Source organism: Thermothelomyces heterothallicus, assembly GCF_042370625.1.
Source record: "Thermothelomyces heterothallicus CBS 202.75 unplaced genomic scaffold P884_scaffold_43, whole genome shotgun sequence".
Classification (NCBI taxonomy): Eukaryota; Fungi; Ascomycota; class Sordariomycetes; order Sordariales; family Chaetomiaceae; genus Thermothelomyces; species Thermothelomyces heterothallicus.
Window position 1 is genome coordinate 146,623 of NW_027192604.1, and position 26,988 is coordinate 173,610.

Genomic DNA, 26,988 nt, shown 5'->3' on the forward strand with positions numbered 1-26,988 from the left:
CGGTCAGCCGAGGTCGAGCATTAACTAGGTATTTTCCGTGGGCAATCCGGGCTTCTCTCGTACCTGCGCATGTTGGGAGGCGTCCAATTGCCGTGCAATGGCGCAGTGGAGCGGCTCTCTGATGCGGCAATGTTCGACCTTGAGGCCGGAGCTTTTGCAGGCGATGAATGACCTCGATTTGTGAGAGCTGGGTTGTGGGGCTCCAATTGGAGTACGGAGTATGACCTGCCTTGGCGAACTGTGGAGTACCCGCGGTGACCCCAAAACGCTTGCAAGGGAAGACCCTAACCCCCAACATCAACTGCAACCTTCAAGTTCTTGACTTATAATCCGTACCTGCTCTTATTAACGAGCAACGTTCACAACATCGGGGGTTCATTCCCAAGAAGAATTCATCGCCTTCATCACGCCTGAAAACCCACCAACCCTCCCTCCCCCCCAAAATGGCACCAACCCCACCCACCGTTCTCTCACTCAAACAATCCTTCCTCACCACCCAAACACGCCTCCTCTCACAACCCCTCGCCCCAACCCGCGCCTGGCTCTCGAGCAACAGCAACAGCAACAGCAACAACAATGATGATGATGATGAGCCCCCGCTCCCCGAGAAGGCCGTCGACGACGCCCTCTTCAAGCTCAACCACCGGCTGCAGCAGCACGCCCGGCGCGTCTATCCCCCGCAGGCCACGCGCCACGTCGCGGAGCAGATCGACCAGCTGTACTGGAACGCGGCGGCGCAGGCGACCGACGGCGTGGGCGGAGGGGACGCCGATTCGGATGCGGACGGGGAAGGGGAAGGGGTGAGGCCTGGTGCTGATTTAGGTATGCACATTTCTCTCTTTAGTTCTCTCATATGTAATTTCTCTTCTCCTTTTTTTTTAACTCTTTTACTTTTCTCTATCCCTCTCCGCACAATGATCCCGATTGTAGATCCACGGTAAAAGTCATGAACAGAGTGAAAAGGAGAAAAAAATGAAGAAGAAGAACTTTCAAGCTGACAAGGCGCGTCCAAGCCAACCCCGACGTGATCGCTACGCTTCCCTTAGAGTGGGAAGAGGATGGGTCTTCCTCCCAGCAGCAACCCCTCGAAGCGAAGCGCTATACCGAGCTGGTGGGGGAGCTGCGCGCGCTGGCGGAGCGGAAGCAGCAGGCGGTCGCGCGAGTGGCGCGGCTGAGGCGCATCCGAGCCCTGCTGGAGCCTTTCTCACCCAGCAGCCGCAGTGGCGGCGACGGCAGTGGTGGTGATGATGATGATGGTGGTGAGGGCGGCGGCGGCGGCGGAACCCTTGACGCCGTGCAGGAGAACCTCATCACCCGCAACGGGGAGATCGAGGCGGAACTGAGCCGGATGCGGATGCTGCTTGCCAGAGTGGGCGGAAGGGTTGGGCAGCTCAAGGAGCAGGGTCGACAAGCGAGGGAGTCGAGCGCGGGGAGCTTGTTTTCAGACTGCGGGGAAGGCATGGGGGATGTGGATGTGGAAATGGAGGAACAGAGGAAAGTCGGGCTGTTGTTGGAGAGGTTCTAGGGTTTCTCCCGGCGTTGAACAATTGTTCTTGGGGGATCATGCTAGGCGTTTGGGCGTCAACGGGAAGGGAGGGATTCGGAAAAAAGATCAACTTGCAGTGATACCCAGGTACTGGAACGAAACAAGTGCAGATAAGTTTCTCATCTAGTCAGATTTAAACTCAGGGATCTGAGTTGGGTGTCCGGTCTGAGAACAGTGCCCCCCCCCCTTCCTGTCGTTCATCCGATCATGACCACGATATCCTATCCTGTCCACCGCCTGCTTTGTTTTCCTTCGGGCAAAGTTACCTGGGGTAACTCCCCTCACGCCGCCTTGGCAACGGCATCCTTGGCGCTATCATCCACATCCAACACCTCGGCCTTATCCCCGTGTTCTGTAAGCTGTATGGCTCCGGACCAAATATTCGTCCTGGCCGGCCTTGTGAATCCGGAACGCCAGGCCGAAGAAGTACTCGCCCTCCAGCCCGCGGAAGTAGCGGTCATCGAGCGGCGAGAGGACGATGACCACGAACCCGGGTTTGGAGAGGGTGAAGGAGAATTTGATATGGTGATACTCTGGGGCCCACGAGACGTCAAGTGTCGTCCAGGCCGAAGTGATGGTCCATTCGGGGCCGAAGAGCCTTGTGCAGTCAAAGCGCTGATACTTCCGCAGCAGGTCCTTGTACGAGATCCAGAAGACTCCATCGTCGCCGGACCAGTGGTTCAGCTTCGTCAGCCACTCTGGAGTCCAGTCCTTGGAACCGTCGCCTGCCATGGTCAGTCAGGCTGCACGAAGAGCGAAAGAAAAAGCGACGAGATGATCCAGATGCTGGAACACATACTCCAGGGACCAGTCCATTTGCGGCATAGTCACCGTATGCCTTGGCGTAGGCCTTGTTCAGCAGGGGAAGCCAGGTCTCATTCTTGTGCTCGCATTGGGAAAAGTACAGGGCCTCGCTGTTGGACTGGTCGGCCTGTCGATACTTCTCCGAGTCAACTCGATCCATATCTTCCCACAGGGCGCGTTCGAAGTTGCGTTTCCACGTCAGAGTCGGGATTGATCAGGTAGAGCTGCTCCGTTGGTCAGCAACATTGGCGGCTATACACACACACACACACACACACCCTCTATCCCTCCCTCTCTCTCCCTCCTTCTACTTCAACCACCTCTATCGAAACGAGAAGCAAATAGGGGCCACAAACTCACATGGTCATCGATGATCTCGCTGAACCACTAGCCGTCGCGGTGGAAGACGAAGCCGTACACGCCGACGTCCTCGTCGCGGGCGACGCAGACGCGCTCGATCAGGCCGGGCTTGTTGCTCAGCACGCACAGGGCGGCCATGAGCCAGCAGTCGCCGTTGTGGCCCTGGCGCTCGGGCCGTCGACGTAACTTGGGACCGTCAAAGATGTCCCCGACCCGCTTGACCGACTTGGGGTCGAACTGGCTGCCGGGCCAGTTGCTGCGCGGCGGCCTCCTCGTGGGACGCCGTAGTCGGGCGGGTGCGGGTGCTGGTGCTGGTGCTGCCGCCGTCCTTGCTCTCTTTGATGGCGTCTGCGGAGCGCTTCGCCAGGCGAGCGGCGAGTTCGTTGCGGGGGAGGAGGGTAGTTGCTGCGGAAGTGAAGTGTTAGTCCATCTTTTCTTGGTTCTAATTGAGAAAGTGCGAGTGCGGATGAGAGTGAGTGAGAATGAGAGGAAGGAATGGCTCGTGGGGTAAGGTTGTGGAGGAGGATGAAAGGTATGAAAGAGGAAGCTACGGTAGGCACCCAAGGTATGAATGGACTGTACTGTAATCCGTACAGTACATAGGTACCTTTTCCGGGAGCTCTTGTGGTGAACTTCCTCCAGAACTCATCCACCTTCTTCTGCGGCGGCGGCGGAGCCTGCGTCTGTTCCAGAATGCTCCTAGTGAGCGCGTCGCCGGACTTGGACGTGGTGATCTCAAAGTCACCCCAAGTCAACAAAGTTCTCTCTGTTGTGTTGTTGACTTTTGCAGTGCGGCACAGTCTCTCACAGCTTTCTCTCTCGTGCACCTTACAGCAGAAAGAATGCACACACTATAAAGTGCACAAGACACTTCCCAGGGCTTTACGAGTTTCGAGCTGACAGAGACACAGAGATGGGGACGGGGATGGGGAGCTCGAGATTTGTAGTACACACACATTAGCACTCATGCGGAGTTCATAGCCCCCACCCCCTTGAGTGTAACCGTACTTGCAATGACATCCACCGCCGTCGAGCTCTCTCTCCTCTCAAGGTGCTCACCCAGCAGCCATGAGCAGAGACATTCTGATTGGCCGCATGGGATATTACTCGGCTAATGCGTATTTCGCTCTTTGCACAAGCGCTGCATTCAACCTCACGCCATTAGCATCGTCCTGCAGATTTTTTTTTTTTTTTTTTGGGGGGGGGGGGGGGACTATATGCCGTCTTTGGGTGGAGAGATAAAGTAGCGAATATAACTACCTTATCTCCTTAGGTTGCACCATTCCATCTTCCGCAGTATGGTCGACCTAACGTGTACGCATATGCACGTTGCATTGGCTACCTGGTAGGGCTGAAGGCGGCGGCTGTCGAAGGGACTCAACGCCTACTGTACTGTACTATGTATGTATGTATGTATGTACATACAGTATGCACATACAATATATATCCGTGCCTTATTGCAGTGCACAAGGTAAGCAAATATTTAATCTTTTTAAAGCCTGCTGACCCGGGCGCTTACTATGGAGTATGCAATGTGAAGGCCTGCGATGCAACCCGCCCAATCCATGTCCACCGACTGGGCCACGCAACTGTTGTTACCTTTGAAATTCCCAGCCTCGCCCTTTTCAGCGGCTCGGCAGCATCTTAACAGTTGCCATTTTTCGTTCTAGGCGATGGCGGGGGTTGCGAAAAGTCGTGTCCATGCTCTGTCGCCATGCTGCTTGAACCCCCCGGGGCAAACTCCACATAACCAGCATACAGAGTTTACAGCCATCAGTTGTTACCTATATACAGAGAATCCATGCCCAGAAAACCTTCCCAGAGTTTACAAATGCATCAGCAGTTTCTATGCTCACTGACCTGACCAACACTTCCCCACCTCCAAAACTATCCTTCCCAGTCAACGCGTGTCCCTCGCGCTTAGACTAGCAAATGCATCCGGACTATGCCGTCCATTTGACCACTCCAGACCCTGCGCCATCATGCTTTCCCGGCTGACATTATGCTTGGGCGTCGATTCCATGAGTCGTCCTGGTTGTGAGGTGGCAGCACTGGCAAACGGATTCTTGCTCACTGCCGCCGGGCTAACCGGTGTCGGTTGCTGCGGTTGTTGTTGAGGTTGTGCCGGGGTTGAAGTTTGCTGCTGTTGCTGTTGCTGTTGTTGCTGCTGCTGCTGCTGCTGCTGCTGCTGTTGTGGGAACAATTGAGGCGCGAAAGGCGAGCTCGGCGTCTGTGATGGCGTAGCTTGCCCTGCATTCTGGTTCCGGAGTGAGTTCTGGGTCGGTGCTAATTGAGGGTAATTGTACAGAGCCAAGATCGAGGCCTTGTCTGGCCGCGGCGGCTGCTGTTGTGGCTGCTGCAGCATGTAGCCCGTCATTTGAGGGGTCAGGCCCATGTGCTGCGGGTTCTGCATTTGCATCTGCGCCGGGAACTGCTGAGCGGGAGGCGTCAGCTGGTTGAGGAACGGATTGGTCGTCTGCGGTTGTGCTGGCTGCCCTGATTGAGCGTAGAAGTTTTGTTGCGTTTGCTCGGGTATCTGTGAGAGAGTGGGCGATTGTATCCTCGTTGGCGACCGCGTGAAGGGGTTGCTGCCAAAGTTGCCGCCGAACGGGCTCGTGTTGACTGACAACGGCTGTTGTTGGGGCTGTGTCTGCGTCGGGAAGAAGGGGTTATGACTGGGCATTACCGGCTGTGTCTGCTGGGGGTACGTTTGACTACCGCTGGTCGCCATGCCGGAGTAACCCTGTGTTGTGGCATGCAGGGGAGCCGTCAGCGGCCCGCTCGTCGGCCACTGGTACAGCATCTGGGCGTTCTGTTGCTGTGCCAGACCGCCAGTGTGGTTTGGGAACAGAGGCTGGCTCGGCGGCGCCAGCGACATGTTCTGGAAGGCCAGGTCTAACGCCGACGGAGCTTGCTGCGGCGCCCCGAACGGGTTCGTCGACAGGTATGGATTCTTGGTCTGCAGCGTGCCCGTCGACTGCGTCGAGAGCGGCTGCGGTGGGGGTGGGGCGTCGAGCGCATCGAACGGGTTCGTGCTCGCCGGGCTGACCGGTCGGGTCCGATTCGCTTCCGTGTTCGCACCGGGCGTTAGACTTCGAGTCACGGGCGTCGTGGCAGTCCTGGCGGGCGTCAAGAGTGCCGGCGTCCTCCCGCTCCCTTCACCCAACCGCACCAGAGCCTCTATCGCCTTTTCTAGGTTCCCGTTCACTCCCTTCAGCACCATCGAGTTCTTCTGATCGTCCGTGAAACCCATGTCTCGAAGCTTGGCCAGCTTCTGAGCCGTGTCGTCCCCGTCAGCCCGATCGCGCTCGACACTCAGACCAAAGACCCCCGACGACTTGTTCCGGAGCGGCGGCGGAGCCTCCGGCTCTCGGGGGCTGTTCGGCTCACTGCCGCTCCCCTTCTTCGACTTCGACCCTAAGGGAAAGATCGATGAGGCGGACCGCATGTTGAACCGGCTTGGTGTCTTCGGGGGAAGGGGAGGTGGGATCTCTTCCGGCTCGTCTCCGGGCCGCCTCTTGCCGGCCGAGAGGCTGCGAGAAACGTATTTCTGACGAATGAATCGCTCCATTGCGCTGTCGGCCTCGTCTGCGTCAATCGGAACGGGCGGCTTCTTGTTGTCGGGGTTGTAGAGTTTATTAGACACGACGTTGCCGACCTTCCGCATATTCTAGACCGAGAGTCAGCCAGGCGCAGGGTTGACTCGGGGACGCGGCTCTGCCACTGTATGTACATACATCGACCTGCTCGCTGGTCCAGCTATCCATACTCAGCGACTTCACCTTGGACACGTGGGTGCCCAACTTGCGGTGGATAGAGGCGCATCGCATGCACAGGAAGATGCCCAACTGCAGTCTCGCACATCAGCGTCAGCACATCGTCGTCGGCCGCGTGGTGACGACCAATCTCGCAGCTCGCAACTCGGACGGGGAGGCTCAGAGGGGATTGCATACACTCCATGATGCCCAACCTGACGACGAGACTCGGTTAGCACACGCCGGCTTGCAGAGGGATTGTGAGGGACAAAGTATGTACCAGGATTCCGCGCCTGACAATCGGCGCAAAAGTTGTTGCCGGGAACATTGTGAAGAAGTTCTCGCAGGCTTTTCTCGTTGCGCGCCTGCTGGCGCTTGCTCAGGGCCGAGGACATGGTATCACACAGCGTCGCCTGAGCTGTCTGTCCTCCCGTGCTCGAGTTGAATGATGACGCCCGACAAAGTTCAACAAGTCGCTTTGTGTGATGGCCGGCCGGAGGCTAGTGTAGGGGCGGAACCACTCACTACACTAACCCAACCCAAAGGCGTCCCGCCAGGGTCCGGGGTTCGGTATTCGACCGGGGTCGCGTGCTGGGTGCAAGCTCGTTACTACTGTGTAATAAGGAAGAACTATGGATACTTGTATGTATGTACGCAGTACAGAGTATGAACGGTATCAATAAAATGGCGCCTTCCGAAGCCAGTCGCCACGAGGTTGCCGCTTGGCAAGTGTGTGATCTTGATGATCTCACGGCGTTCCGAGGAAGAAGCAACAAAAGCTGCGAAGACAATGGAAACGGTGCTAGTTACGGATACTTTGTAGGGTTATCTGTCGAGTTGAGGAGCTGGGCAGATCAGTCCGAGAAGCGAGCAAACTGACCCAACCAGCTTCCTCAACCCCACCCACCTCGCTGGCTGTTCCTTCCGCCCAATCCGTTTCTCCTGAAGACCTGCAGTAGGGCAGTCCGGGCACGGCTAGCGCACTCATTCTTGGCTCTAACTATTCTAGACTAGTGGTGCGGCTGCTGTGGGGTACAGCTCTCTGGAGCCAACAAACTGATGCCCGAAGAAGCAGGCACCTTGATGCAAAGAAGCTGAAAAGTAGCGATGGATAACCCCTCCCCCAATGTGATGGCGAAACACACAATGAATGAACCATAGGTCTCAAGTGTCGAGCCTGATCTGGGCTCGGTGTTTGGGACATACACGACGCACACAGTATGTCGGACCCACCATTCTAGAACAAATGACAGAAGCCGTTTTGACCAGCGCCGAAGTGCGCACTTGGCAATTACACACTTGGGTAGGTTTTCATTGTATTGTAGTTATAGCAAGTGTGTGTTCGCAGTGGGCCACTGTGCACTGTGGGCTTAAATTGAAGCACATACTCCGTAGTGCGGGGGGAAAGGGGGGCCAATGACCCGCCTCGAGACTCCGAAGGCCTGGCCAACCCTTTACAAACGGTTAATCGCTACAACGCACATCAATTCATATATATATGCACTCGTGCCGCGGGAAACTCCACGCTTTGTTAGGAGTTGGGTCTTCGACGTGGGGCCGAGATATCATCACCGATTCGACTGCCTAGGAATAATTCTCTCAATTGCGCAAACCGGACGGTCAGGTTCCGGGCCTGGAATTCGAGAAGGACTCCACGACCACGAAAGCAAGGGAACGAACGTCCGGAACAAGCAGGAGAGACACTGAGGCTGAGCAAACGACTATTAGAATGGAAGGTTTTGTCTTCCTAGTGAAACTAGATAGATGATGATATTTTCGCTCGGCTAGAACTTGGCTGCGACTTGAACCACTCAAGAGAACTTCTTGATGATACCTGTCCGAACATGAAACATACCTCAAAACTCTCTCCCCTCGCGCTGGCCCCTTCTTACTGCGGGTCAGGCACGCACCCAAGTCAGTGTAGTGTACGAAGTACCTGGTAGGCATCCGGGGCCGCAGGTCGCCGTAGCCTCCTATCACTTGTGAACGTTTGTATGATCTCCGGGCCACGAAAATTCCGAATGGATGAAGATACCTGGGATACGGTGTGACATCATCGGCCAGATCCCACAAACCGCACCCGGTTTGGGGCTACGCGCCCTGGTTTAGGGAATACTAGTACTAGTATTACGGGAGCTTGTGGAAAGGCCCCGATGGTGTTTTGTAGATAGGTAGGTACCTTATTACTCAATATACGCCTTTGATTTATGTCTACGCAATATCGACAAACTGCAAGACCCCTGATAGCAAATCTTCGAGGTAAAAATACATCCAGACTTTATCATCAATCCTTGTCCCCTCCGGCTATCCCTACACGCACCCTATCACCCTGAATTCCCCGAGCCCAGTTTTGTTTCACTCACACACACCATTATCGTCCCCCCTCATCACTACCTGTCTGCTTGTCTACCTGCCATGTCACCCACCAAGCACTCCTGTGACGCTGATCAGTCCTCACCGCCCCCGGCTCCCCCCCCCCCCCCCCCCAAAAAAAAAAAAAAAAAAAAAAAACCCCCCCCCCTTCTAACCCCCAACAAACCCCCGCCCCCCCCCCCCCCCCCCCCCCCACCCCCCCCCCCCCCCCCCCCCCCCCCCCCCCCCCAAAAAAAAAAAAAAAAAAAACCGGGTTCCCTCCCCTTCGTTAAACCCAACATGGCCGTCGGCCCTTCCTCCCCACCTGGCAACGAGCCCAGCCCGTGTCCAGTCCTTGATAGCCCACTTCCACCCCCAGCCGCACGCAAAAAGGCGAATACTTTGCCGAAACTCGTGCGTCTAGCCCTTTGAGACCATTTCTTTGAACCGTGTCCACCTTTTCCCACAACACACATACCCCGGGTAGGGAAACGCACGTGTGTAAAAGTAAACACGAGTGAAGATGATGACTAAATACGGTGGCCACACCCCACCCTGACCACGATCAGGCCCTCGTGCCCTCGCCTTAACCGAATAACCCGCCCCGCCCGCGGGAAGGGGGGCCGGGGGGGGGGGAGGAATCGGTGGCAGCAACGACGGCGGTGTCGACCCGGTCGTGCGCAACGCATCGACATGATACCATCCTGTAGCTCCTGACGCCGGCCGCGCCTGGCTGCGGGTCGGCCGCCGGTATGTCGTGCCTCCCCCAGCCCCGTCCTCCTCCTCTTCCTCCTCTCCCTCGTCGTTGTCGTTTTCGTCGTCCGCCGTGAGGATCGAGGGCTTCGTCACCAGGTTCGACCCGGCCAGGGGAGGTGAGGCAGCGGTAAGTGGTGGAGAGGGGGGCAAGTACGGGCCACCTTTTTGCTGCCCGACAAGAAACGGGAACGGGTCGGAAAAGGGACGACGAGCGAGGAGGGGATGCTGGTGTCGGAGAGGGTGTGCCGGGTTTTGACTTCTTCGACCACGAGCTCCTGGGGTGGCTCGGATTGGAGGAGCTTGTCGGGGGGGGAATTGGGCCAGAAAGCTGGGGTGGCTTGTTAAGGACGGGGTGAGTCTCACTGCTTGGCTGGCGGCGGTGGGACAGCGGTCGACGGTGACGATGGCGGGTGTCCAAGGCCGGAGGCCGGAGGTTAGGTACACATGACATCGGCACGAGGCTTTCCGCAGCAGTAAGAGCGCTAAGCGGCTTCCGGCTTCCGGCCCCAGACCACGTACAACTTATGGTATGCGTGCACGTTGCGGTCGAACAGGCTTTTCCGTACGTCTACCAGGGAGAGCTGGGTGAAAACAAGCGACAGTCAATGAGCCCGTCCGCACAACTCTGTCATGGCCCGGCCCGGTCAGGCAGCATTGGGTCCACTTACCTCGATCTCTTCCACTGTCTTGCCCATGAACCGGCAGAACATGCCCAGGCTGAAGGCGCTCAACCCTTCGAGCAGGTTCCGCTGCCACATCATGCCGAGCTGCTTGAGGCGCGCCTCCCTGGGCCAACCGTTGATGGGAATCTTGAAGACGGCCTCGTGAACGTCGACGAAGCCGACCTCGCACATCCAGTCCTTGATGTCAGGGCCGGCATTGACATCTCGGTTGGCGAGCCGACCGGCAATTTGGAACTCCCTGGTCCACCGTAGCCAACCCCAGTCGTCCGGTAGCGTGTCGTCATCGCAGTAGACCATAGAAGGGACCTCTTGACACTCGAGCCAGCCGCCGGGTTGGAGATGGTCGAAGGCACGCTGGATGATTTGCGTCTTCATGTCGGACCAGCAGCCGATGGTCACGCGGGTGTGGATGAAGTCGAACAAGTTCGGGTAGTCCCTGATTTTTTTTTTTTTTTTTTTTTTTGCGCCGTTAGAACTCTGCATGGCTCTTCCTTTTCTCTATTTTCATTTCTCTCTCCCCCCCTCTCTCTCTCTCTTTCTTTCTTTCACGGTACCTAGAATAGGAGGCATCGAATCTACTTTCAAGGGGAGGGCATACCAGTCATCGGATCTGTGCCACTGCGTCAGCACATTGGTACCACACGAAACGCACGCGTGCGCGCGTAGGGGAATACTCACGAGTCTTCTATAAAGAAGCGCACATTGGGGGGAACGAAGGCGGGCTGGATGGGCGACAGGTCGGTTCCAATGATCTCGGCCTCGGGGTACTGGTCCCCCATATCTGTGGCCCACGTCCCGGTGCCGGTGGCAATATCCAGCACCCTGCGCGGAGGATTGGCGCGAGAGAAAGGGGCAAGATGTAGCCTGCCGTCCAGGACCATCTCTATGATGGCGTATTGTTCCTCTACACGGTCATTCTCCGGGGCGTCATTCGGGAAGTGGTATGCTAGAAGTCACATCAGTACGGGATCAGTGAAATCGGATTCGCGAGCCCAGAAGAAACAGGAAAATTTGAAAGGGAAAAAATAAGATAAAAAAAAGCAACTCACATCCGGCACGGTATGAGTGGTATGTCCTTCCAAACTCCTCCTGGGCCTTGGCTATACTGTCGGAAAGCGATTTGGTGTCACTGCATTGCATGTTAGTCGCGAAAACTTGAATCCTAATCCGGGCTCGGTGGTTTGTCACGGAGCCGAGTCGAAGAGTCGAGAAGGCGGCATACTAAACATCGTGTTCACTTGACTAACAAGCGTCCTGGTTAGCCCGTGTCCCAGTGTCTGACTGGCGTGTCTCATGTTGGCATAATGACATACATCCGGTTCAATTCTTGACGAGTCGTCCAAATACGACTCGAAGGTGAACTGGAAGTTATCGAGCGGCCTGTCCGCGGAACGAAACGAGATGCCCGAAGACGTCGGCGGTGGAGGCGCCATTGAGGGTGTCCACAGCTCTAAAGCGCGAGCACAGCAAAGTAGGACAAGACGGGGAGAAAAGCCCCGGGGCAGAGGGAGAACACAACAATAGTTGACGCTCTAAACTAATTAGAGCAAAGATGAAACAACGGCTGCCTAGACACAGAAACGACGCAACCATCTGTGGGGGGCATGCAAACTCAGAAGTCAGATCCGGGGAGAAAAAGGAGAGAAAAAAAATGAGAAACCAAGAGGCCTATTAGATGAGAAGGAGGGATCGGCCGCAGAGATGACTGGCAGGTTGTGTGACGCGATGCCCCTTTCGAGGTAAACGCAATTGGAAACACAGAACCCGGCATTCTGGGACAGTTTCTCTGTACTTGGGGGACGGCCCGGGGAGGCTTTAGTTGCCGGGAACTTGTGAAACGACCCGGGGATGGGCGGACCCAGCGTTCTGGGTGAGATGCCGAAGGCGGCGCCGCTGTGAAACACAAAACGGAACAGACAAGGGGGGAACGAAGCGATTGCGCACCTGCGACCCGCCCGCACCAATGGGTCGGATCTTCGTCGGTTGGGGTCTCGGTGCTAAGGCGAAGGGGAAGCGCCTACTGGCCACATGTTTCTCGCTACCCTGCGCGGCGGCCACACAGAGCTTACTACGTAGTGTACCGTAGTATAGCAGTGTAACAGCGGCACACCCAAGACCCCCGCCCCGAGATCATGATTTGAGAATGATTGCATAATGCCGTCCACAAGATGCATTAGAAGACAGTTGAGGCACGCAACTGTAGCGTAATGCCTTGCTTGTATAGGTTTGCACCTCCCTCCAAGGAAGTTCGTGAGGGAAAGGGCGCTTACGGATCCTGGTCGTATTTGTGAAGAAAATAACGTTAAGGGGATAAAAACGATGAACCTAATTGGGGAACCCAAGAGTGATGAGCGGTGTGTGCCTACATACCGCTAAAGCTACCTAGGATGCAATTTGTGATACTCCGTAGTGCCCTAATAAGTAGCAGGCAAGGTGGCATGCTTGGATGAGGGCAAAGTGGGCGCTGTTTCTGCGGATGTCCCAGACTGGCGGTGCGCAATCTCAGCTCTTTGACTGACGACTGTAAAAGGGATCCTCAGGCCCGGAGCTGTAGGAGGCACGGGAGGCTCGGGAAGCTCGGGAGTAGGGGTTTCGCGGGGCAGCCCAATCCGCTCTGTCGGATCCGTGGGCGTGCTGAAATTGCTGAACTAGCGGGTTGCTGCGCGTTCTCCTGCCCTGGGTAAGCTCCGCTCCGTACTACTAAAGGTAACTGCCCACAGTTACGGAGTGAACCCTGGCGTTTCCTGAATCCACCCCACTCACTAGTTACACTACACCTGCTTTGCTTTCACCCGGGGCAGGAACGCAGGGGGGAAAGGGCCACAGAAGGATTCGAGCTGCTCCTTGGCCAGGACCCGTTGTCGATCTCGAGACTAATCAGAGTGCTTCAGTATGCAACCTGGCATGGAAGAGAGGAGAGGTTACTCTTCCGCGGCCGTGAGGTTTTGGACTGCCCTAGGTCCCAACTGCGGGAATAAATTCAAAACCGGCGGTCCGAATTGTCGGCCCCGGCCATAGTTCTCCATTAGGGTTGCACTGCATCGCGGCAAGTTCGTCAAATATTCCGTACCAAGACTACGCTAATAAATACCTAGTGGCTGCACCGCATGTAAACCGAAGTAACGTATCAGACCATGCTAGAGGCGCCCCCCTCACCGGCTGCCCGGGCGAGGGGTAGACTGCAGCCATTTCCACTGTTCAAGGTTGCTTTTTCTTTTGGTTGTTTTCCCTTTCTTCTCTTGTCCCAATCGCATGCGAGCAGTATACACGATAATTATCTTAAGAGTGTGACGTGCAAGACCTCTACAGGAAGTTAATCATCGTCACTCTTCCCGTACGAGTTCCGATCACCGGCGCCCCGTCAAAGTTCGTTTCTGGCTGGCACCGTGCAGCGCTCTGGTAGCGAGAAGATAGAGCTGACGGAGTGAAGGCCGAGTGCATTTTAGTCTCACGGGTGTATGTGCAGTACACAAGGTACATAAGGTACATATATAAGGTACCTACCTAGACGAACGTCTTAAAGTGCCTATGCATTAGCCTCAGACACCTTCCTGTTCGGATGACCCCGACATACATCCAGATTCTGCCCAATTCCGTGACTGGAATCTATCTTGTACGCGGATCGGCACAGCAGTGGAAGAGGATTAAGGGGAATTTGGAACGGAATCGTTCGATTTCCCAGGCATCTCTGGTACCGACATACGACACAGTACCCATCTGCCCATTTTTCTACCGAATTTCTTCGGGTATCGATTTGAGGTTGATGCATTCCGTACTTACATATATACATATTATATGTTACATGCACCAAGCCAAGCCATAGGCAGCAGAATAGAGGCAGACCTACTATAGTATTACCCGGTGGTTAGTGCTGACTAATTAGTTCAGTACTACCACCTGTCTCCCGACAGGTGGGGCCAAAACCCCCAGACATGCCAATATTGCCGGACAGGTACGCGTCCAAATATATGTCCAATTTTACCAGTCAACTCCCTATATTCGAAGATACAACTACTGCCACAAGCCCAATTTAACCACTTTCCTATATACGATACCTCTGACTAACTATATCTAGGAACCAGCCAGTATACGGGCCGCCAAATGGCTCCTTGCCACTTGAACGCGCTACCGAACCAGCCACTTACCCTATAGAAACGAACCTAATATACGGTATACGGCTTAACTATTTAAGACTAGAAAGACCTAGGTTAGCCGGTACTTAAAGTCTTTAAAGGATACTAGTCTTCTAGCTACTAGTAGTAACGCGATTAGAAGACCTTGGTTGCTTCGAAACGACGAAAATTCTACCCTTAAAGGATACGTATATTGGCTTATCGAATCTGGTTCTCTTACTACCAAAGATCTTCTTAAAGATACTATTAACCATTTATAGGTATATTGTAATCCTCCTTATCCTCCTATTAGTAAGTACTAGTAGTTATATTAGAAGTAGGATTATCTATAGTTTTAGCTAATATTCTTTAAACTAGTTAAAGTAAACTAACTCTTAGCTAAGTAGTAGGTAGAAGATCTAGAGGTATTCTTTAATAAACTTAAGGATATTATTAAAATATATAAGATTATTATATCTAGCTATTAGAATATAGATAAGATTAGATATATATTTATAATATTAAATAGGTAGTTTAAGATCTTAATAGTTAAAATAGATAAGAAGAAAAAGGTTAGTTTCCTCCCTTAGATATTAATATAGAATACTTATTATAGTAATTTCTTAGCTAAAGATTCTAGATCTTTATAACTAAGAGTTAATAAGCCTAATTAGCATTAGAAATATAATTAGTAATACTATTCTAATATTTTATATCTTTAAATAGTAGTTATTAGAAGATTAGGATATTAAAGGTCTTAATAATAAGATATAATTCTATAAGTTAGATATAATATTTAATAACTCTAAGATAATAATAGATTAGATATATTATTTTAATAAATACTCCTTTACTATCTATATTAAGTTCTAATAGTATAGTATAAGCTTTAAGAAATAATTTAGTTATAACTATTATAACTATAGTTCTACTCTTAGTATATACTTTATTAACCTAGATAATATTATTCCTAAAGATTTAGTCTATATATCTATATTATTAGAAGAATATATATATTAGCTACTTATCTTAGATAACTTTATAAGATATTATAATCTTAAACTTTATAAATACTATCTCTTATTTAATATTCTTATTATCTTTTTCCCTTCCTATTTAATATATTTTATCTAGCTAATAGATATAAGGGTCTTTTACTATCTTAAGGAAGTATATTAATAACGTCTCTAGTAGGTAGTTTGAAATAGTAATCTTATACTTATATAGGTAGACTTTATCAAAGGATTCTAAGAAATCTAGGAGGTTAGTTTTAGATATTAAAATATTATAGTAGGATTTAAAAAGACTAGTCTTTTTCTACTAAACTAATATATTATAATAGACTAGATCAAGGAGAAAGTATTATCTAATATAGCTATTAGATATCCTATAATAATTCCTAATAGTAAATAATAAATATATATAAAAAAAGGTATTAATTATATCTAAGAGTAGTATCTTAAGCTTTTTAGTTTACTAATATAAGAATATTTTAGGATATTATATTAATAGTTAATAAGAGTTAACTAATATATAAATATCTTAAGAACTTTATAAAGGATAAGAGAACCTATCTAGCTATACTATCTATTAAGAAAATATAAGGCTAACTTATTAAGTTAATAGGAGAAGTTATAATAAATATAATTATTTAGTATATTTATTAGGTTTAGGAGATCTAGGCTTAGAAGAATACTAAGGCTATTTAAGATACTAGCTAAAAAGCTACCTATATTACTATTAAGCAGAGAGGCTCTGGCATGCTTATTAGCATAGCAGTGTAGGAATAATAATAATAATAATAACTATTAAGCAGATTAAATAGGATTATAAGGAGGAATATAAAGTCTAGAAGAAGTGCCCTAAAAATAAGATTCCTAGTACCAATAGGTATCGCCTTTATATAGTAACCTTTACTAAATTCCTAGAAAAGACTAATAAGAATGACTATCTTCCTTTTAATAATAACTATCTTCTTTAGGTTCTACTAAAGGAGCGTTAGCTATTAGCGTTTTTTAACTTAGGAGATAGAAAGGAAGTCCTAATCCCTTAGTTAGCAAAGAAGCTATTATTAGAAGTCAAACTCCTATCCCTTAAGTGTCCTAGGATATAGATTAGTAGTATATCTATAATATTAACTAATAATAGTAATAATAATAGATTTGACTTTATAAATAGTAAAGATAAGTAAGAGGAGGATACTAAGTTACTATCTCTATCTAGGGTTAAGAAGGAGTTATTATATATAGCTATTATTAAGGATATTAGGAGGTTTAAGAAGCAATATACCTATAAGTTAGTAATAGCTATACTAGGGATAGTAATACTAGGGATAATAATACTAGGGATAGTAATACTAGGGATAGAAGATAATAACTATTACTAGGAGGCTAAAAGAGAAGGTATTACTATAATTAAGAGCGATAAGGATAAGGAGTATAATATAGAGGGAGAGGGAGACAAAGACAAGTTATATAACCAATTATTTAACTAATTATAACTAGATAGAATTGAATTTTACTACGTTTTTGAGCTTTTTAGAACCTAGTTTATAATTAGACTATTTATAGCTATTTGAGGCTACTGTTGCGAGGGTAATTGAACTTGATGGCACCTTTTGTATAGATACGAAAGTATAGGAAATTTGGTGGTGATGTGTCCGGTAATATTGGCATGTCCAGGGGTTTTGGCCCTACCTGTCGGGAGACAGGTAGTAGTACTGAACTAATTAGTCAGCACTAACCACCGGGTAGTCAATAAAACGGTCCGACTACCTAGGTATACAAGTAGGATCTACCTTTGACTGTCCCCACTTATCGTCTCAGTCCTAAACAGGGGCTCGGCTTTTTATCAATGCTGGGTGACTACTTCGTGTATCGACCTGGACGACGTACGACGAAGACTTGATTGACGTTTACAAGAATCACCCCCAGGTGGCTTCCCATTGAAGAATGACGAGGCCCAGGGATGCCATGACGTGCATGTAATTAGTGCAAACAATTATAAACTTAAAAAACTACCGGTCCTGCAGACTACTTCGAAGCGAGTCCGCATGGCGACAGCTTCGAGCTTGTTGGCCTTATGTCCATTGATCATGCAATCACTGGACTCGACACCTCGCTTTCTAGGACTGGCTTGAGAGTAGAGCGCTTTGTGCAATCCCTCCGCTCCCCTTCGAGTCGTTGCGTCGCGCTCTCCATTTACTTAGAATGCCCCGGAACCGGGACTCGTCCGTCAACATGGGACGGTTTTTTGTCGCCTCTCGCGGCCGGATATACAACAGGACTCGCAAGTTGATCCACGCAGTGTTCGAGAACCGCCTTGACATTTTGGATAACGAGCGGAAGAAACTTGACAGATGGGCCCGTGGATCCGAGGATAGCGACGATGTGCCACACTGGTTGGAACGACTGCTAGTAAGCTCCGGTGCTCTTGCTTTCCTAGAAGCTCGGTACTTGGCGAGGCATCGAGGCAGACAGTACCGAGTATTATGTTAGGCATGTAGTAGCAGTGCCTGCTACAGCTCGATGGCTGCAAATGACTACAGCTCAGACTGGCTGCAAGATACGACACCACAGCGGTGGTCGCGCCGTGGGCGGCACTCCTGGACCAACTGGTAGGGTCTGCAGAAGTCGTGATAATATGCGTTGATTCTTCCAAGTGCCAGAGGCACTTGGGGATGCTGTCTCAATACATGTCGATGACCCCTGGCTCATCACTGTTGGTGGGTCAGTCGGATCTGACCCACTGACAGCTATATGCTGTAACAGTGCCGTTGAGAACATGTAATAACGTCCGATCATCCCCAAAAAAAAAAAAAAAAAAACTGACATTTTTATGTATTGTGAAAGGCCTGTCACAAACAAGACGGTAAGCTAGCTGACTCAACGCGTTTCAGGTCATCTCAATACCCGAGTGGACATCAGCCATCAATCACCAAATGATAGAACTGTAGTCTGGCCAGGTTAAGTGATTTTACCGTGACGTGCAAGGCATCGCTCTCTCTTGATCAGTCCGGTATTCAGAGTCTTTCAAAGAAAGTCTAATTATAGGGTTGTATTCTCAGACTGGGTTTGGATTCTAATTAATAATTAGATCGCTAATCCCACTCTACATCGATCCCTTGGGAGGGTTTCTAACTGGCACTTTCCCGCGATGACTTGAAAAAGACCATATTGTATGATGCTATACAGAGTACCTAGGTACGTACAAACAATAGCACGGAGCTTCACAGGCATTATCACTATGCGTTACTTCTCTAAAGTCCGGACAGAGTTTTCACCTATTTATCTCGGTGCTAGTGGCTAGGCCACTTCTAGTATTGTCGCTTCGTAGCTTTCACTTATTTCCTTTCCCGTTTAACAATTTCGAGCATGTGAAACACAGCACTGTCACTGCCCACGACTGTGCCTTAATTAGACTCCATTAAGCAGACCGGGGGAGGCAGGGCCCTCTGAATCCACATTCCATATGATTATATTCCATAAATACTCTGATATTGCCACTAACCCAAGCCGTCAATCTGCTGTTAAGACGTACACGCGCCCGTCGGAGAAGTGGGCCTGTCAGATGCAATCTCCACCCACCTCCTTAAACAACTCAGAGTCATACGTGAAACACATCGGACGCAGCACGACCGGCTCTGAACCGCAGCCATGGCGCACCCGCCCACTACAGACCCCGCAAACACCACAGACGTGCCCATCTCCACCAACACCACTGGTACGCCCGCCGCCATGAACAACCCCAACCCTGAAACCGAAACAACCGATCCCGAAACCGATTTCCTCCTCCAGAGCTACATCCGCCTCCGCCACGCCCTCAGCACCAAGACCCACCGCGGAGACGACGACGACGACGACGACGGCCAGCACCACCACCACCGCCACCAGCAGCCTTCCGATCCTCGCCCCGTCCTCCCGACGCGCGCGGCCCTCGCCGCGGCGCTGTCGTCGCTGCCGACGCGGGGGTCGCCGTCCTACCTGGCCGGGCGCGGGGCGGCGCAGACGCACGCGCACCTGCTGGCCGCGGTGCTGCCCGCGCTCAACGCGCAGGCGCTCTCCCCGCGCTACTACGGCTTCGTCACCGGCGGCGTGCTGCCCGTCGCCGAGGCCGCCGACAACCTGGTCACCGCGCTCGACCAGAACGTGCAGGTGCACTTCCCCCTCCCTCCCGGCCCCGGTCGCGGTTCCGGTCCCGGTTCTGGTTCTGGTTCCGGTGCCCACGAGGAGGAGGAGGAGGAGGAGGAGGAGGAGGAGGGTCCCGGGTGGACGCACTCGGCCAGCACGGCGGTCGAGGACGCCGCGCTGCGGATGCTGATCGACCTTCTGCATCTCGACGGCGAGGACGACGAGGGGAAGGGAGCGAGAACCCCCAGGTGGCCCGGGCGGACGTTCACGACGGGCGCGACGGCGAGCAACGTCCTGGGCCTGGCGTGCGGGCGCGAGGCGGTGGTGAACGCGCGGGCGGCGAGGGCGGGCGGGAAGACGGTCGCCGGGGACGGGCTGCTGGCGGCGTGCCTGGCGGGCGGCGTGAGAGAGGTGCAGGTGCTGACGAGCATGGGCCACTCGTCGCTCGCCAAGGCGGCCAGCCTGGTCGGGCTGGGCCACGGCAGCATCAAGGACGTCGGCCTGCCGGGCGAGCCGTGGAGGCTGGACCTGGACGCCGTCGAGAGGGAGCTCAAGAGGGAAGACGAAGGTGTATTGAGCATCGTGGTGGTGAGCGCGGGGGAGGTGAACACGGGGAGGTTCGCCACCAACGTTCTGGATATGCCCAAGCTGAGAAGCCTGGCGGACCGGTACGGGGCTTGGATCCACGTTGATGGGGGTAAGTGCTTCCCCTTCTTTTTTCCCTTCACTCAAGATTTTACAAGGTGGATATTGACGTGTTTAGCGTTTGGTCTCTTCGCTCGTGCCTTGCCCAAAACAGACGAGTTCCTGAGACTGCACGCGAACGTTGCCGGGTTGGAGTTGGCGGACAGCATCGCAGCGGACGGGCACAAGCTCTTGAACGTGGTAAGTGCCATTCTCATTATGAAGAAGCCGAAGCGCCTGTCCTGACATCCTTCGCAGCCCTACGATAACGGCATCTTCCTCTGCCAGCACGCCTCCGTGCTCACGCAGGTCTGCAGCAACCCCAACGCCGCGTACCTCGCAGCTCCCGGCGATCCCAACGCCATTCTGAGCCCGCTCGACATCGGCATCGAGAACTCCCGCCGCTTCCGCGCCCTGCCGGTGTATGCCGTCCTCTTGAGCGAGGGCAGGGAAGGAATCGCCGCCATGCTGAGCCGAATGGTCCTCCTCGCGCGGGAGATCGCTGCCTTTGTGCGGGACTCGGAGCACTACGAGTGGCTCCCCACCGAGGAGGCGTCGTTGGAGAGCACGTACATTATCGTGCTGTTCCGGGCCAAGGACCCCGAGCTGAACGAGGTGCTGGTCGATCGCATCAATGCGTCGGGCAGAATGTTTGTCAGCGGGACCAAGTGGGAGGGGAAGAAAGCTGTCCGCATTGCTGTCGCGAGCTGGCGGGTCGACGTTGAGAGGGATGCGGCGGTTGTCAAGGAGGTATTGACCGCTATTGCCGTCGGCCGAAAGTGTTAACGGTAGCTTTGTCCAGTCCTGGTCGCGAACACACAGGGCAAGAGAGAATAGTAGCCGAGCATATCTTTTTTTTTTTTTTTTTGGGTCCCTTTCCGTCCTTTGCTGCTGCGGCACCGCGGCGAATTTTTCGTCGTCCTCGAAGAGAAACCGATTTCCTCACACTAGGCCCGAACTTGCCAGAGGTCGTTACCACCTAACCAAACTTGCGACTTCCGCCCTTGAACTGCTTCTCCGCGCCCTTCTTCCTCCCCTTGCCAATCAGTTCGAGATGCCCGGCTCGCTCACCAAGCATCTGTTCGGTCTTTGCAACCAGTCCCGCGGTGTACTTCTTCTGGATCTTGTCGGCCGTGGTTTTGGCCTTTTTCGGTTTCGTCACGCCGCTCTTTTTCTGCTGCTGCTTGCCGCCGGCCTTGCCGCCTTTTCCGCCAGGGTCGGCTTTCGCTTTCTTCTTCACTTCGCCTTGAGCCATTTTGTCGTTCAATTGTCCCGGGCAACTGTTGCGCAGGCAAGAACTGAGAAGCGAGGGGAGCGGCTGAAATTTGAAAAATAATTTTGGGCACTTGGGCTTGCGGGTAAATTCTGCCGCTCTTCACCGCTTATCATGACATGCTTGGTAGGTAGTTTGAGGAATAAACGCTGGATGAATTCTGCTCGATGCATGTATCTAAATCGTAAAGCAATCATCTCTTTCAAACCCTAGAAACTGGAATCAAGCCGAACCTTGTCAGAAAGTGAAGCACGCCCGAGACCCAAGTTGTCCATCCCCAGTGTTTAAAAGCGCAACCAAAACTCCGAGCTCCGAGATGTAGCTAACCAGGACCAAGCCTCCGAGTTCCTCTGTGACTAGAGCAGAACTCCCTCGCCTTCCTCTGGCAAACCCTCATCCTCGCTCCACTCCACCTCTGCAGCAGCCGCCTCCGCCTGTCTCTGCACTTCCGCCAGGCCGCTGAGCTCAGCGACGTAGTCCCTGCTGTCAAGCGCCTTCTTGACAAACTCCCACCCCTCGGATTTGTACGCCGAGAGGATCGGCTTGCTGCACGCGCTGCACTGAGGGTAAGACCTGCCGTGGATGACCATGTTCTGGAAATTCGAGAGGAAGCCCCGGATTTGATGTGGCACGAGGCCTAAGGGGTGGTCGACTGGGTCACGCTCATAGTTGGATCCCGATCCCTGGGAGGGCACCGGAGCCGGTGCATGGTGCTTCTTGGGGTGCTGCAGCGTGCTGGTCAGCAGCTCCACCAGGAGTGCCGAGGCGATCGCCGCTACACCCGGCCGCGTGACTGTGCACTGCTGGTCGAGGGTCTGGTCTTTCATGGACTATACACCTCTGTTAGCTGCTCAGTTCCCGGCTTAGCCCTTTTTGGGGGGGTGTGGGGGGGGGCGGGGGGAGCACTCACATCCGCCGCAACGACAACGTCGTTGCAAAAGTAGCACCCCAGCGTCTCCTCGCTGCCGTCTTCGGGGAGCGCGCCGTGCCGCATCACCACGTACGTGTCGAACCCAAGCGCCGCGTTCATGACGATCTTGTCGGAGGCCTTCCCCATCACGGTCGGCAGCCATCTCGACTCCCGGGTGTCCATGAGCAGGAAGATGGCGTCGTGCGCATCGACGAGCTCCTGCAGTTTGGCGAAATCTGCCTTCACCTTGGCCTCGTCTAGAACGGGATGGCCCAACATCGGGACGGACAAGACATGGCCCTCAGCTTCGACGCCCGGGTAAATATCCTTCAGAGCCTCGGCGGCACGGAGCGCCTTAGGCCTTCCCCCGCTGAGGCAGTCCTCAAATTGGAACAGCGGCTGTCGGACCGGGTTTGAGTAGGAGACAGCACCGTAGTCGACAAAAGTGATCTTTCGCACACCCCACCCCATCAGGTTTCTGGAGACGTAGCTCCCCAGAGTGCCAGCACCGAGCAACAAGCACTTTGTGTTCTTGATGGTGTCGAGGTCAAGGTTCGGGGCCAGGCGCCACTTCATCAACTTCAGGTTGAGATCCACCGCCTGGTCGGCCAGCCTTGTAGGATCCATGTATTCTGTCAAGTTTACCAGCCGTCGCCTCAGCTTGCCGCTGGCATCCCGTTCCCAGCCCGTGACATTGGGCATCTTGGTGGCCGGCGTCACGTCGGCGGCATCTGATGCCAGAGGGAGGATTATGCTCCGGGCTTCGTGCCTCCTCGCCTGGATATCGCGGTAACACAGAATCTGGACCTTGTTCAGACGGTACCTCTGCCTGATCAGGACCAGGAGATTCCGCAACGGCCACGAGGGTGACTCGGGGTAGTTGGATGGGTCCACAAAGGCAACATATCGGTCTTCTTCCGGCACGTCGTTGAAAAACCCGGTCTCGAAGTCTCGAAGGGAGCCAATCTGCCATTGATACCCGATATCCGGGCTTGCGTCTTCCTCAGGCAGTTGCTTGGACGCCCCGTTTTCTCCACGGACCTTTTTGGCCAGGAAGAAGCCGTGTTCCCCTTCGGTGCTTACAGCATACCGCCAGGTGCCCACGGCGTCGACGAGTGCTGTGCTCTCGTCTGGGGTTATGTGTCCCACCGGACCCGTCTGTTTCCATGCGGGATCCGAGTGCAGGGCGGGGAACGCGAACCAGTAGGTGAACTGGTACTTTTTGAGGTCGGCAAAGGAGAGGATAGCGAAGGATGAAAGGAGTGAGGGCACCGAGTAGATGGTGCCGTCCTGGATCGCCTCCCATATCTGCCCAACGTCTCAGCAGCAAGCACGGCGAGAGAGACTTGGATACACACCTGGCGACCAGCATCCGTGATCATGGCAGTCTTGTCCGTGTTCTTGAACTCCTCAATCGTGTTGACGTTTTTGATGTAGCCTTTGGCGCGGGTCATGCCAGCGGGCACGCTGCATTGTCGTTAGGCCATCGGCCCTGGCGCAAAAAAAAAGTCGCGCAAGAGGTGAACTCACTCTCTGTTAGTGAGGGCGCTTCCGAGAATCTGCATCCTGGCGCCCTGAGAGTCGGCTTGTGAGCGGGGCTCGTACAGGCCCATCACTGGGCGCGCCGAGTCGTCAAGTTTGTCATGGTCGAGCTTGGACGAGAAAAGGGCGGAATAGAATGGCAGCTCAATCTCTGACGAGAAAGGCACGAACTTGAGTGCGGCCATCGTGGTTGGCCGCTCAGTTGGATGAGTATTGCAGTTGGCGTGGCGTGGAACAGGCGCTTTGTTCGTGGCGTAACGAGAGGTAGCGCGAACCGAGAATATGATGAAGAATAGTAGAAACTCTGCAGGTCTCTGGAGGTGGCTGGCAGGACCTTGATGTTTCCTTGGAAAGCGTGCAAGTCGGAGCTTCAAAGAGCAGAGTATCTGCACAGAAGGTGACCTGTGAGGTATAACTAGGTATATCTGGGTGCTTCGATTACGTGGTGAGGTGGATGACCTTGGATGAAGTGATACTGGAACTAGATGGTTCCTAACAATAAAGTACGGTGTGTGTGGATGTGAGAGAGAGAGTGTGTGTGCGTGTGTGAGTGAGATTCCCTTCTATACCGGTCAGCTGTTTTCTGTTGGATGACCAAGATGTGTCACAGGATCCATGCTACGAGCTTAATGTTCGTTGTTGGATCTCGTCAGCAAGCCAACGCCGCTGCAGCGCTGCAGCCTGCTGGAGAGCTCCGAGCTTGCCTTGCCCCGCACTCGCTCGTCCGCCCGCCGACAACACTACACTAGGATGAGAGCTGAGACAGGGATGCCCCGCCGGCTAATCTGCGGTTCTTCACGCCAAGGCTTTATTAGCGTCCGCCCCGACGCGTAAAGTGGCCGCAGAACGCGTCGGAGCTGTGTTAGCCCTTCTCGGTGGCATCGTCCCTTCCTTCCACACGCTACGCAGAGAGCAGTACCTAGTGCGTACTTCGAGGTCCAGTCTTTTTGTGCCTTTTTTTTGCCTTCTTCTTCTTCTTCTTCTTCTTTTTTTTTTTTTTTTTTGCGCAACCACCTGAGTTTCGGAGTGAATTGTAAAAGACGGGCAAGGAAATATATTCCTGCCCAACCATGTTTATCGGCATCTGCGGCAGTATATCCCCCTTTCCTGCCTTTGTTCTGCGTATCTTGTCTCTTGATTGTCTTTTTGACACGGCAAACCGCCAGGCATCTGCGCGGGCAAACACACTATTGCCCGCTATCTGGTTGACCACCATGGCTTCACCCAACTCCATCTGGATCGCCGGCCCAACCATGGCACAGAACATACCACCGGCGGTGCCACCCCCGCGGACAGCAGCAGCAGCTTGAGCAGCTCCGGAACCTCGTCGAAACATCGATACCACTTTTCTAGCCCCGACGACCTCCTCGACTTCGTCACCAAGCATTGGCGCGAACGGTGGGTGACCACCGATATCCCCTCGGAATCCGTCCTCGATCAATACGCCCGCCGCCCTTTCTTCCTCCTCCTCAGCATTGATGCCCCCATCACCGTCCGCTGGCAGCGATATCAGGCACGCCAAAAACAGCGCCAGGCCCTCCTCCCCAATAGCACCGCCCCGCCAGACGGCTCGCCGCCCGCGGCAGCTCCCACGCTAGACTCCTTTGAAACCTTCGCCGCCCTCTCGGACGCCCACCTCTATGACCCCGTCACCGGCGTCAACCCACTCGTCTCACGCGCCGCGGTCCGGCTTCTCAACACATCCTCCTCCCTCGCCCACCTGTACGCGACCCTGGGCAAGCTGGACCTGCTCAACCCGGACCGGCTGCGGCCGTCGTGGGACTCGTACTTCATGGCGCTGGCGTCGCTCGCCGCGCAGCGCAGCAACTGCATGAAGCGGCGGGTCGGGTGCGTCGTGGTGCGCGACAAGCGCGTCATCTCGACGGGGTACAACGGCACGCCGCGCGGACTGCGGAATTGCGGCGAGGGCGGCTGCGGCCGCTGCAACGCCGCCCAGGGGTCCGGCCACGGCCTGTCCACCTGCCTGTGCATCCACGCCGAGGAGAACGCGCTGCTCGAGGCCGGCCGCGAGAGGCTCCGGGACGGCGCCGTCCTCTACTGCGACACGTGCCCGTGCCTGACGTGCAGCATCAAGATCGTGCAGGTTGGGATCGGGGAGGTGGTCTACTCGCAGGGGTATAGCATGGACCAGGAGGCGGCGGCCGTGTTTCGGGAGGCCGGCGTGCGGTTGAGGCAGTTTGTGCCGGTGAGTACTCGTGCCCTTAACTAAGGCGAGAGCTTCTAGTATGCTGACGTTTCATCGACGCAGCCTGCCAATGGGCTGATACATCTCGAAAAGCCGGATTTATACACTTAGAGTGACTGGTGTTGAGACTATAAGAGCACGGGTTGATGTACATACAGCTGGCGAGGCATGGTAGACTGGATTCAGCAATCCCTGGCGTCCCGGGATTCCGAGTCGCTTGTCCCTTCTCTCTTATGCTCCCTTTGTGGGAGGGTGGCTATCCTGGCAAACCCTATCCCTTTCACGGAAGCAACAGACCATGTTCGCTCACGATCAAGGAACTGCTATACATACAAACCCCGGAGGCCGTCTCGGGAGCGGTTTGATCTTTAACGCTGGCACCACTGGGAGAGGGCGACATCTCGTATGGATCCATTGTTTCTATGGAATAATTGTATCAAACCAAGCGTTTTCAAGATCCCCGCTGGTGAATCAGACTGAACAACATTCTTAGCTAAGACCTGTCAATGGCCCGCTCCAATTGTCGTGATTCTCTCCGAATACAGAGCGTTCGGGGCTGTCATTAATGTCAATGGCACTGCTGCAGTCTGATCTCCGGCTGTCCAGTTTGCTTGTAAACGGCTGGAAGGGAAAAATGGAAGGAAACGAGGCTTGGGAAAGCTCGGGGGAAAAGAAAGGACGAAGAAGAATGGAAAGGGGGAAAAATCAAAAAGAATCAGGGGACAAAATATAGGGTTAGCATGGAAGCTGACCGCTGGTAATTCAGTGTAGGTGGCACCAGGTCTTGGCCGCGATGATCAAGATCGCATCCGCGATGCACCCCAGATTCGGCCAGCCCACCCTGGGCGGAGGCCAAGCATTGGCTGGAAGTCTTAG

General features: G+C 53.4%; 9 protein-coding genes across 9 annotated transcripts; 4 read left to right on the forward strand and 5 right to left on the reverse strand.

Moving 5' to 3' along the window:
* Positions 1-409: 409 nt before the first annotated feature.
* P884DRAFT_295316 (kinetochore Sim4 complex subunit Fta4) lies at positions 410-1,658 on the forward strand. Its single transcript, XM_069444324.1, has 2 exons — positions 410-822; positions 1,014-1,658. The coding sequence occupies exons 1-2, from the start codon at positions 444-446 to the stop codon at positions 1,523-1,525; spliced, it is 891 nt and encodes a 296-aa protein (XP_069293422.1). The 5' UTR covers positions 410-443; the 3' UTR covers positions 1,526-1,658.
* Positions 1,659-1,827: 169 nt separating this feature from the next.
* Positions 1,828-3,792, reverse strand: P884DRAFT_295317 (uncharacterized protein; the record flags this gene model as incomplete). The annotated part of the gene is made up of 9 exons (XM_069444325.1): positions 1,828-1,884; positions 1,922-2,257; positions 2,346-2,477; positions 2,521-2,574; positions 2,711-2,729; positions 2,769-3,115; positions 3,310-3,476; positions 3,597-3,643; positions 3,770-3,792. 9 exons carry the CDS (start codon positions 3,790-3,792, stop codon positions 1,828-1,830), a joined length of 1,182 nt encoding a protein of 393 aa, XP_069293423.1.
* An 818-nt stretch (positions 3,793-4,610) lies between these two features.
* On the reverse strand, positions 4,611-6,860 carry P884DRAFT_212562 (uncharacterized protein; the record flags this gene model as incomplete). The annotated part of the gene is made up of 4 exons (XM_069439153.1): positions 4,611-6,380; positions 6,448-6,558; positions 6,664-6,680; positions 6,746-6,860. The coding sequence occupies 4 exons, from the start codon at positions 6,858-6,860 to the stop codon at positions 4,611-4,613; spliced, it is 2,013 nt and encodes a 670-aa protein (XP_069293424.1).
* Positions 6,861-9,589: 2,729 nt separating this feature from the next.
* On the reverse strand, positions 9,590-12,039 carry P884DRAFT_332994 (S-adenosyl-L-methionine-dependent methyltransferase). Its single transcript, XM_069445821.1, has 7 exons — positions 11,570-12,039; positions 11,479-11,498; positions 11,306-11,385; positions 10,935-11,202; positions 10,855-10,866; positions 10,242-10,692; positions 9,590-10,154 (listed from the first exon to the last, which is right to left on the reverse strand). The coding sequence occupies exons 1-7, from the start codon at positions 11,687-11,689 to the stop codon at positions 10,056-10,058; spliced, it is 1,050 nt and encodes a 349-aa protein (XP_069293425.1). The 5' UTR covers positions 11,690-12,039; the 3' UTR covers positions 9,590-10,055.
* A 5,568-nt stretch (positions 12,040-17,607) lies between these two features.
* P884DRAFT_182300 (uncharacterized protein) lies at positions 17,608-17,763 on the forward strand (the record flags this gene model as incomplete). Its single annotated transcript, XM_069437342.1, has 1 exon — positions 17,608-17,763. A coding segment is annotated over one exon (156 nt), but the record flags the coding sequence as incomplete, so codon positions are not given.
* Positions 17,764-18,827: 1,064 nt separating this feature from the next.
* On the forward strand, positions 18,828-20,967 carry P884DRAFT_288242 (pyridoxal phosphate-dependent transferase; the record flags this gene model as incomplete). The annotated part of the gene is made up of 3 exons (XM_069443931.1): positions 18,828-20,194; positions 20,261-20,382; positions 20,440-20,967. Exons 1-3 carry the CDS (start codon positions 19,024-19,026, stop codon positions 20,965-20,967), a joined length of 1,821 nt encoding a protein of 606 aa, XP_069293427.1. The 5' UTR covers positions 18,828-19,023.
* A 40-nt stretch (positions 20,968-21,007) lies between these two features.
* On the reverse strand, positions 21,008-21,446 carry P884DRAFT_265325 (uncharacterized protein). Its single transcript, XM_069441932.1, has one exon. It carries the CDS (start codon positions 21,434-21,436, stop codon positions 21,161-21,163), a length of 276 nt encoding a protein of 91 aa, XP_069293428.1. The 5' UTR covers positions 21,437-21,446; the 3' UTR covers positions 21,008-21,160.
* Positions 21,447-21,591: 145 nt separating this feature from the next.
* Positions 21,592-24,519, reverse strand: P884DRAFT_295321 (uncharacterized protein). Its single transcript, XM_069444326.1, has 4 exons — positions 23,895-24,519; positions 23,723-23,831; positions 22,365-23,672; positions 21,592-22,284 (listed from the first exon to the last, which is right to left on the reverse strand). The coding sequence occupies exons 1-4, from the start codon at positions 24,089-24,091 to the stop codon at positions 21,811-21,813; spliced, it is 2,088 nt and encodes a 695-aa protein (XP_069293429.1). The 5' UTR covers positions 24,092-24,519; the 3' UTR covers positions 21,592-21,810.
* Positions 24,520-24,918: 399 nt separating this feature from the next.
* P884DRAFT_265327 (cytidine deaminase-like protein) lies at positions 24,919-26,578 on the forward strand. The gene is made up of 3 exons (XM_069441933.1): positions 24,919-24,998; positions 25,073-26,112; positions 26,176-26,578. Exons 1-3 carry the CDS (start codon positions 24,977-24,979, stop codon positions 26,221-26,223), a joined length of 1,110 nt encoding a protein of 369 aa, XP_069293430.1. The 5' UTR covers positions 24,919-24,976; the 3' UTR covers positions 26,224-26,578.
* The last annotated feature ends 410 nt before the right edge of the window (positions 26,579-26,988 follow it).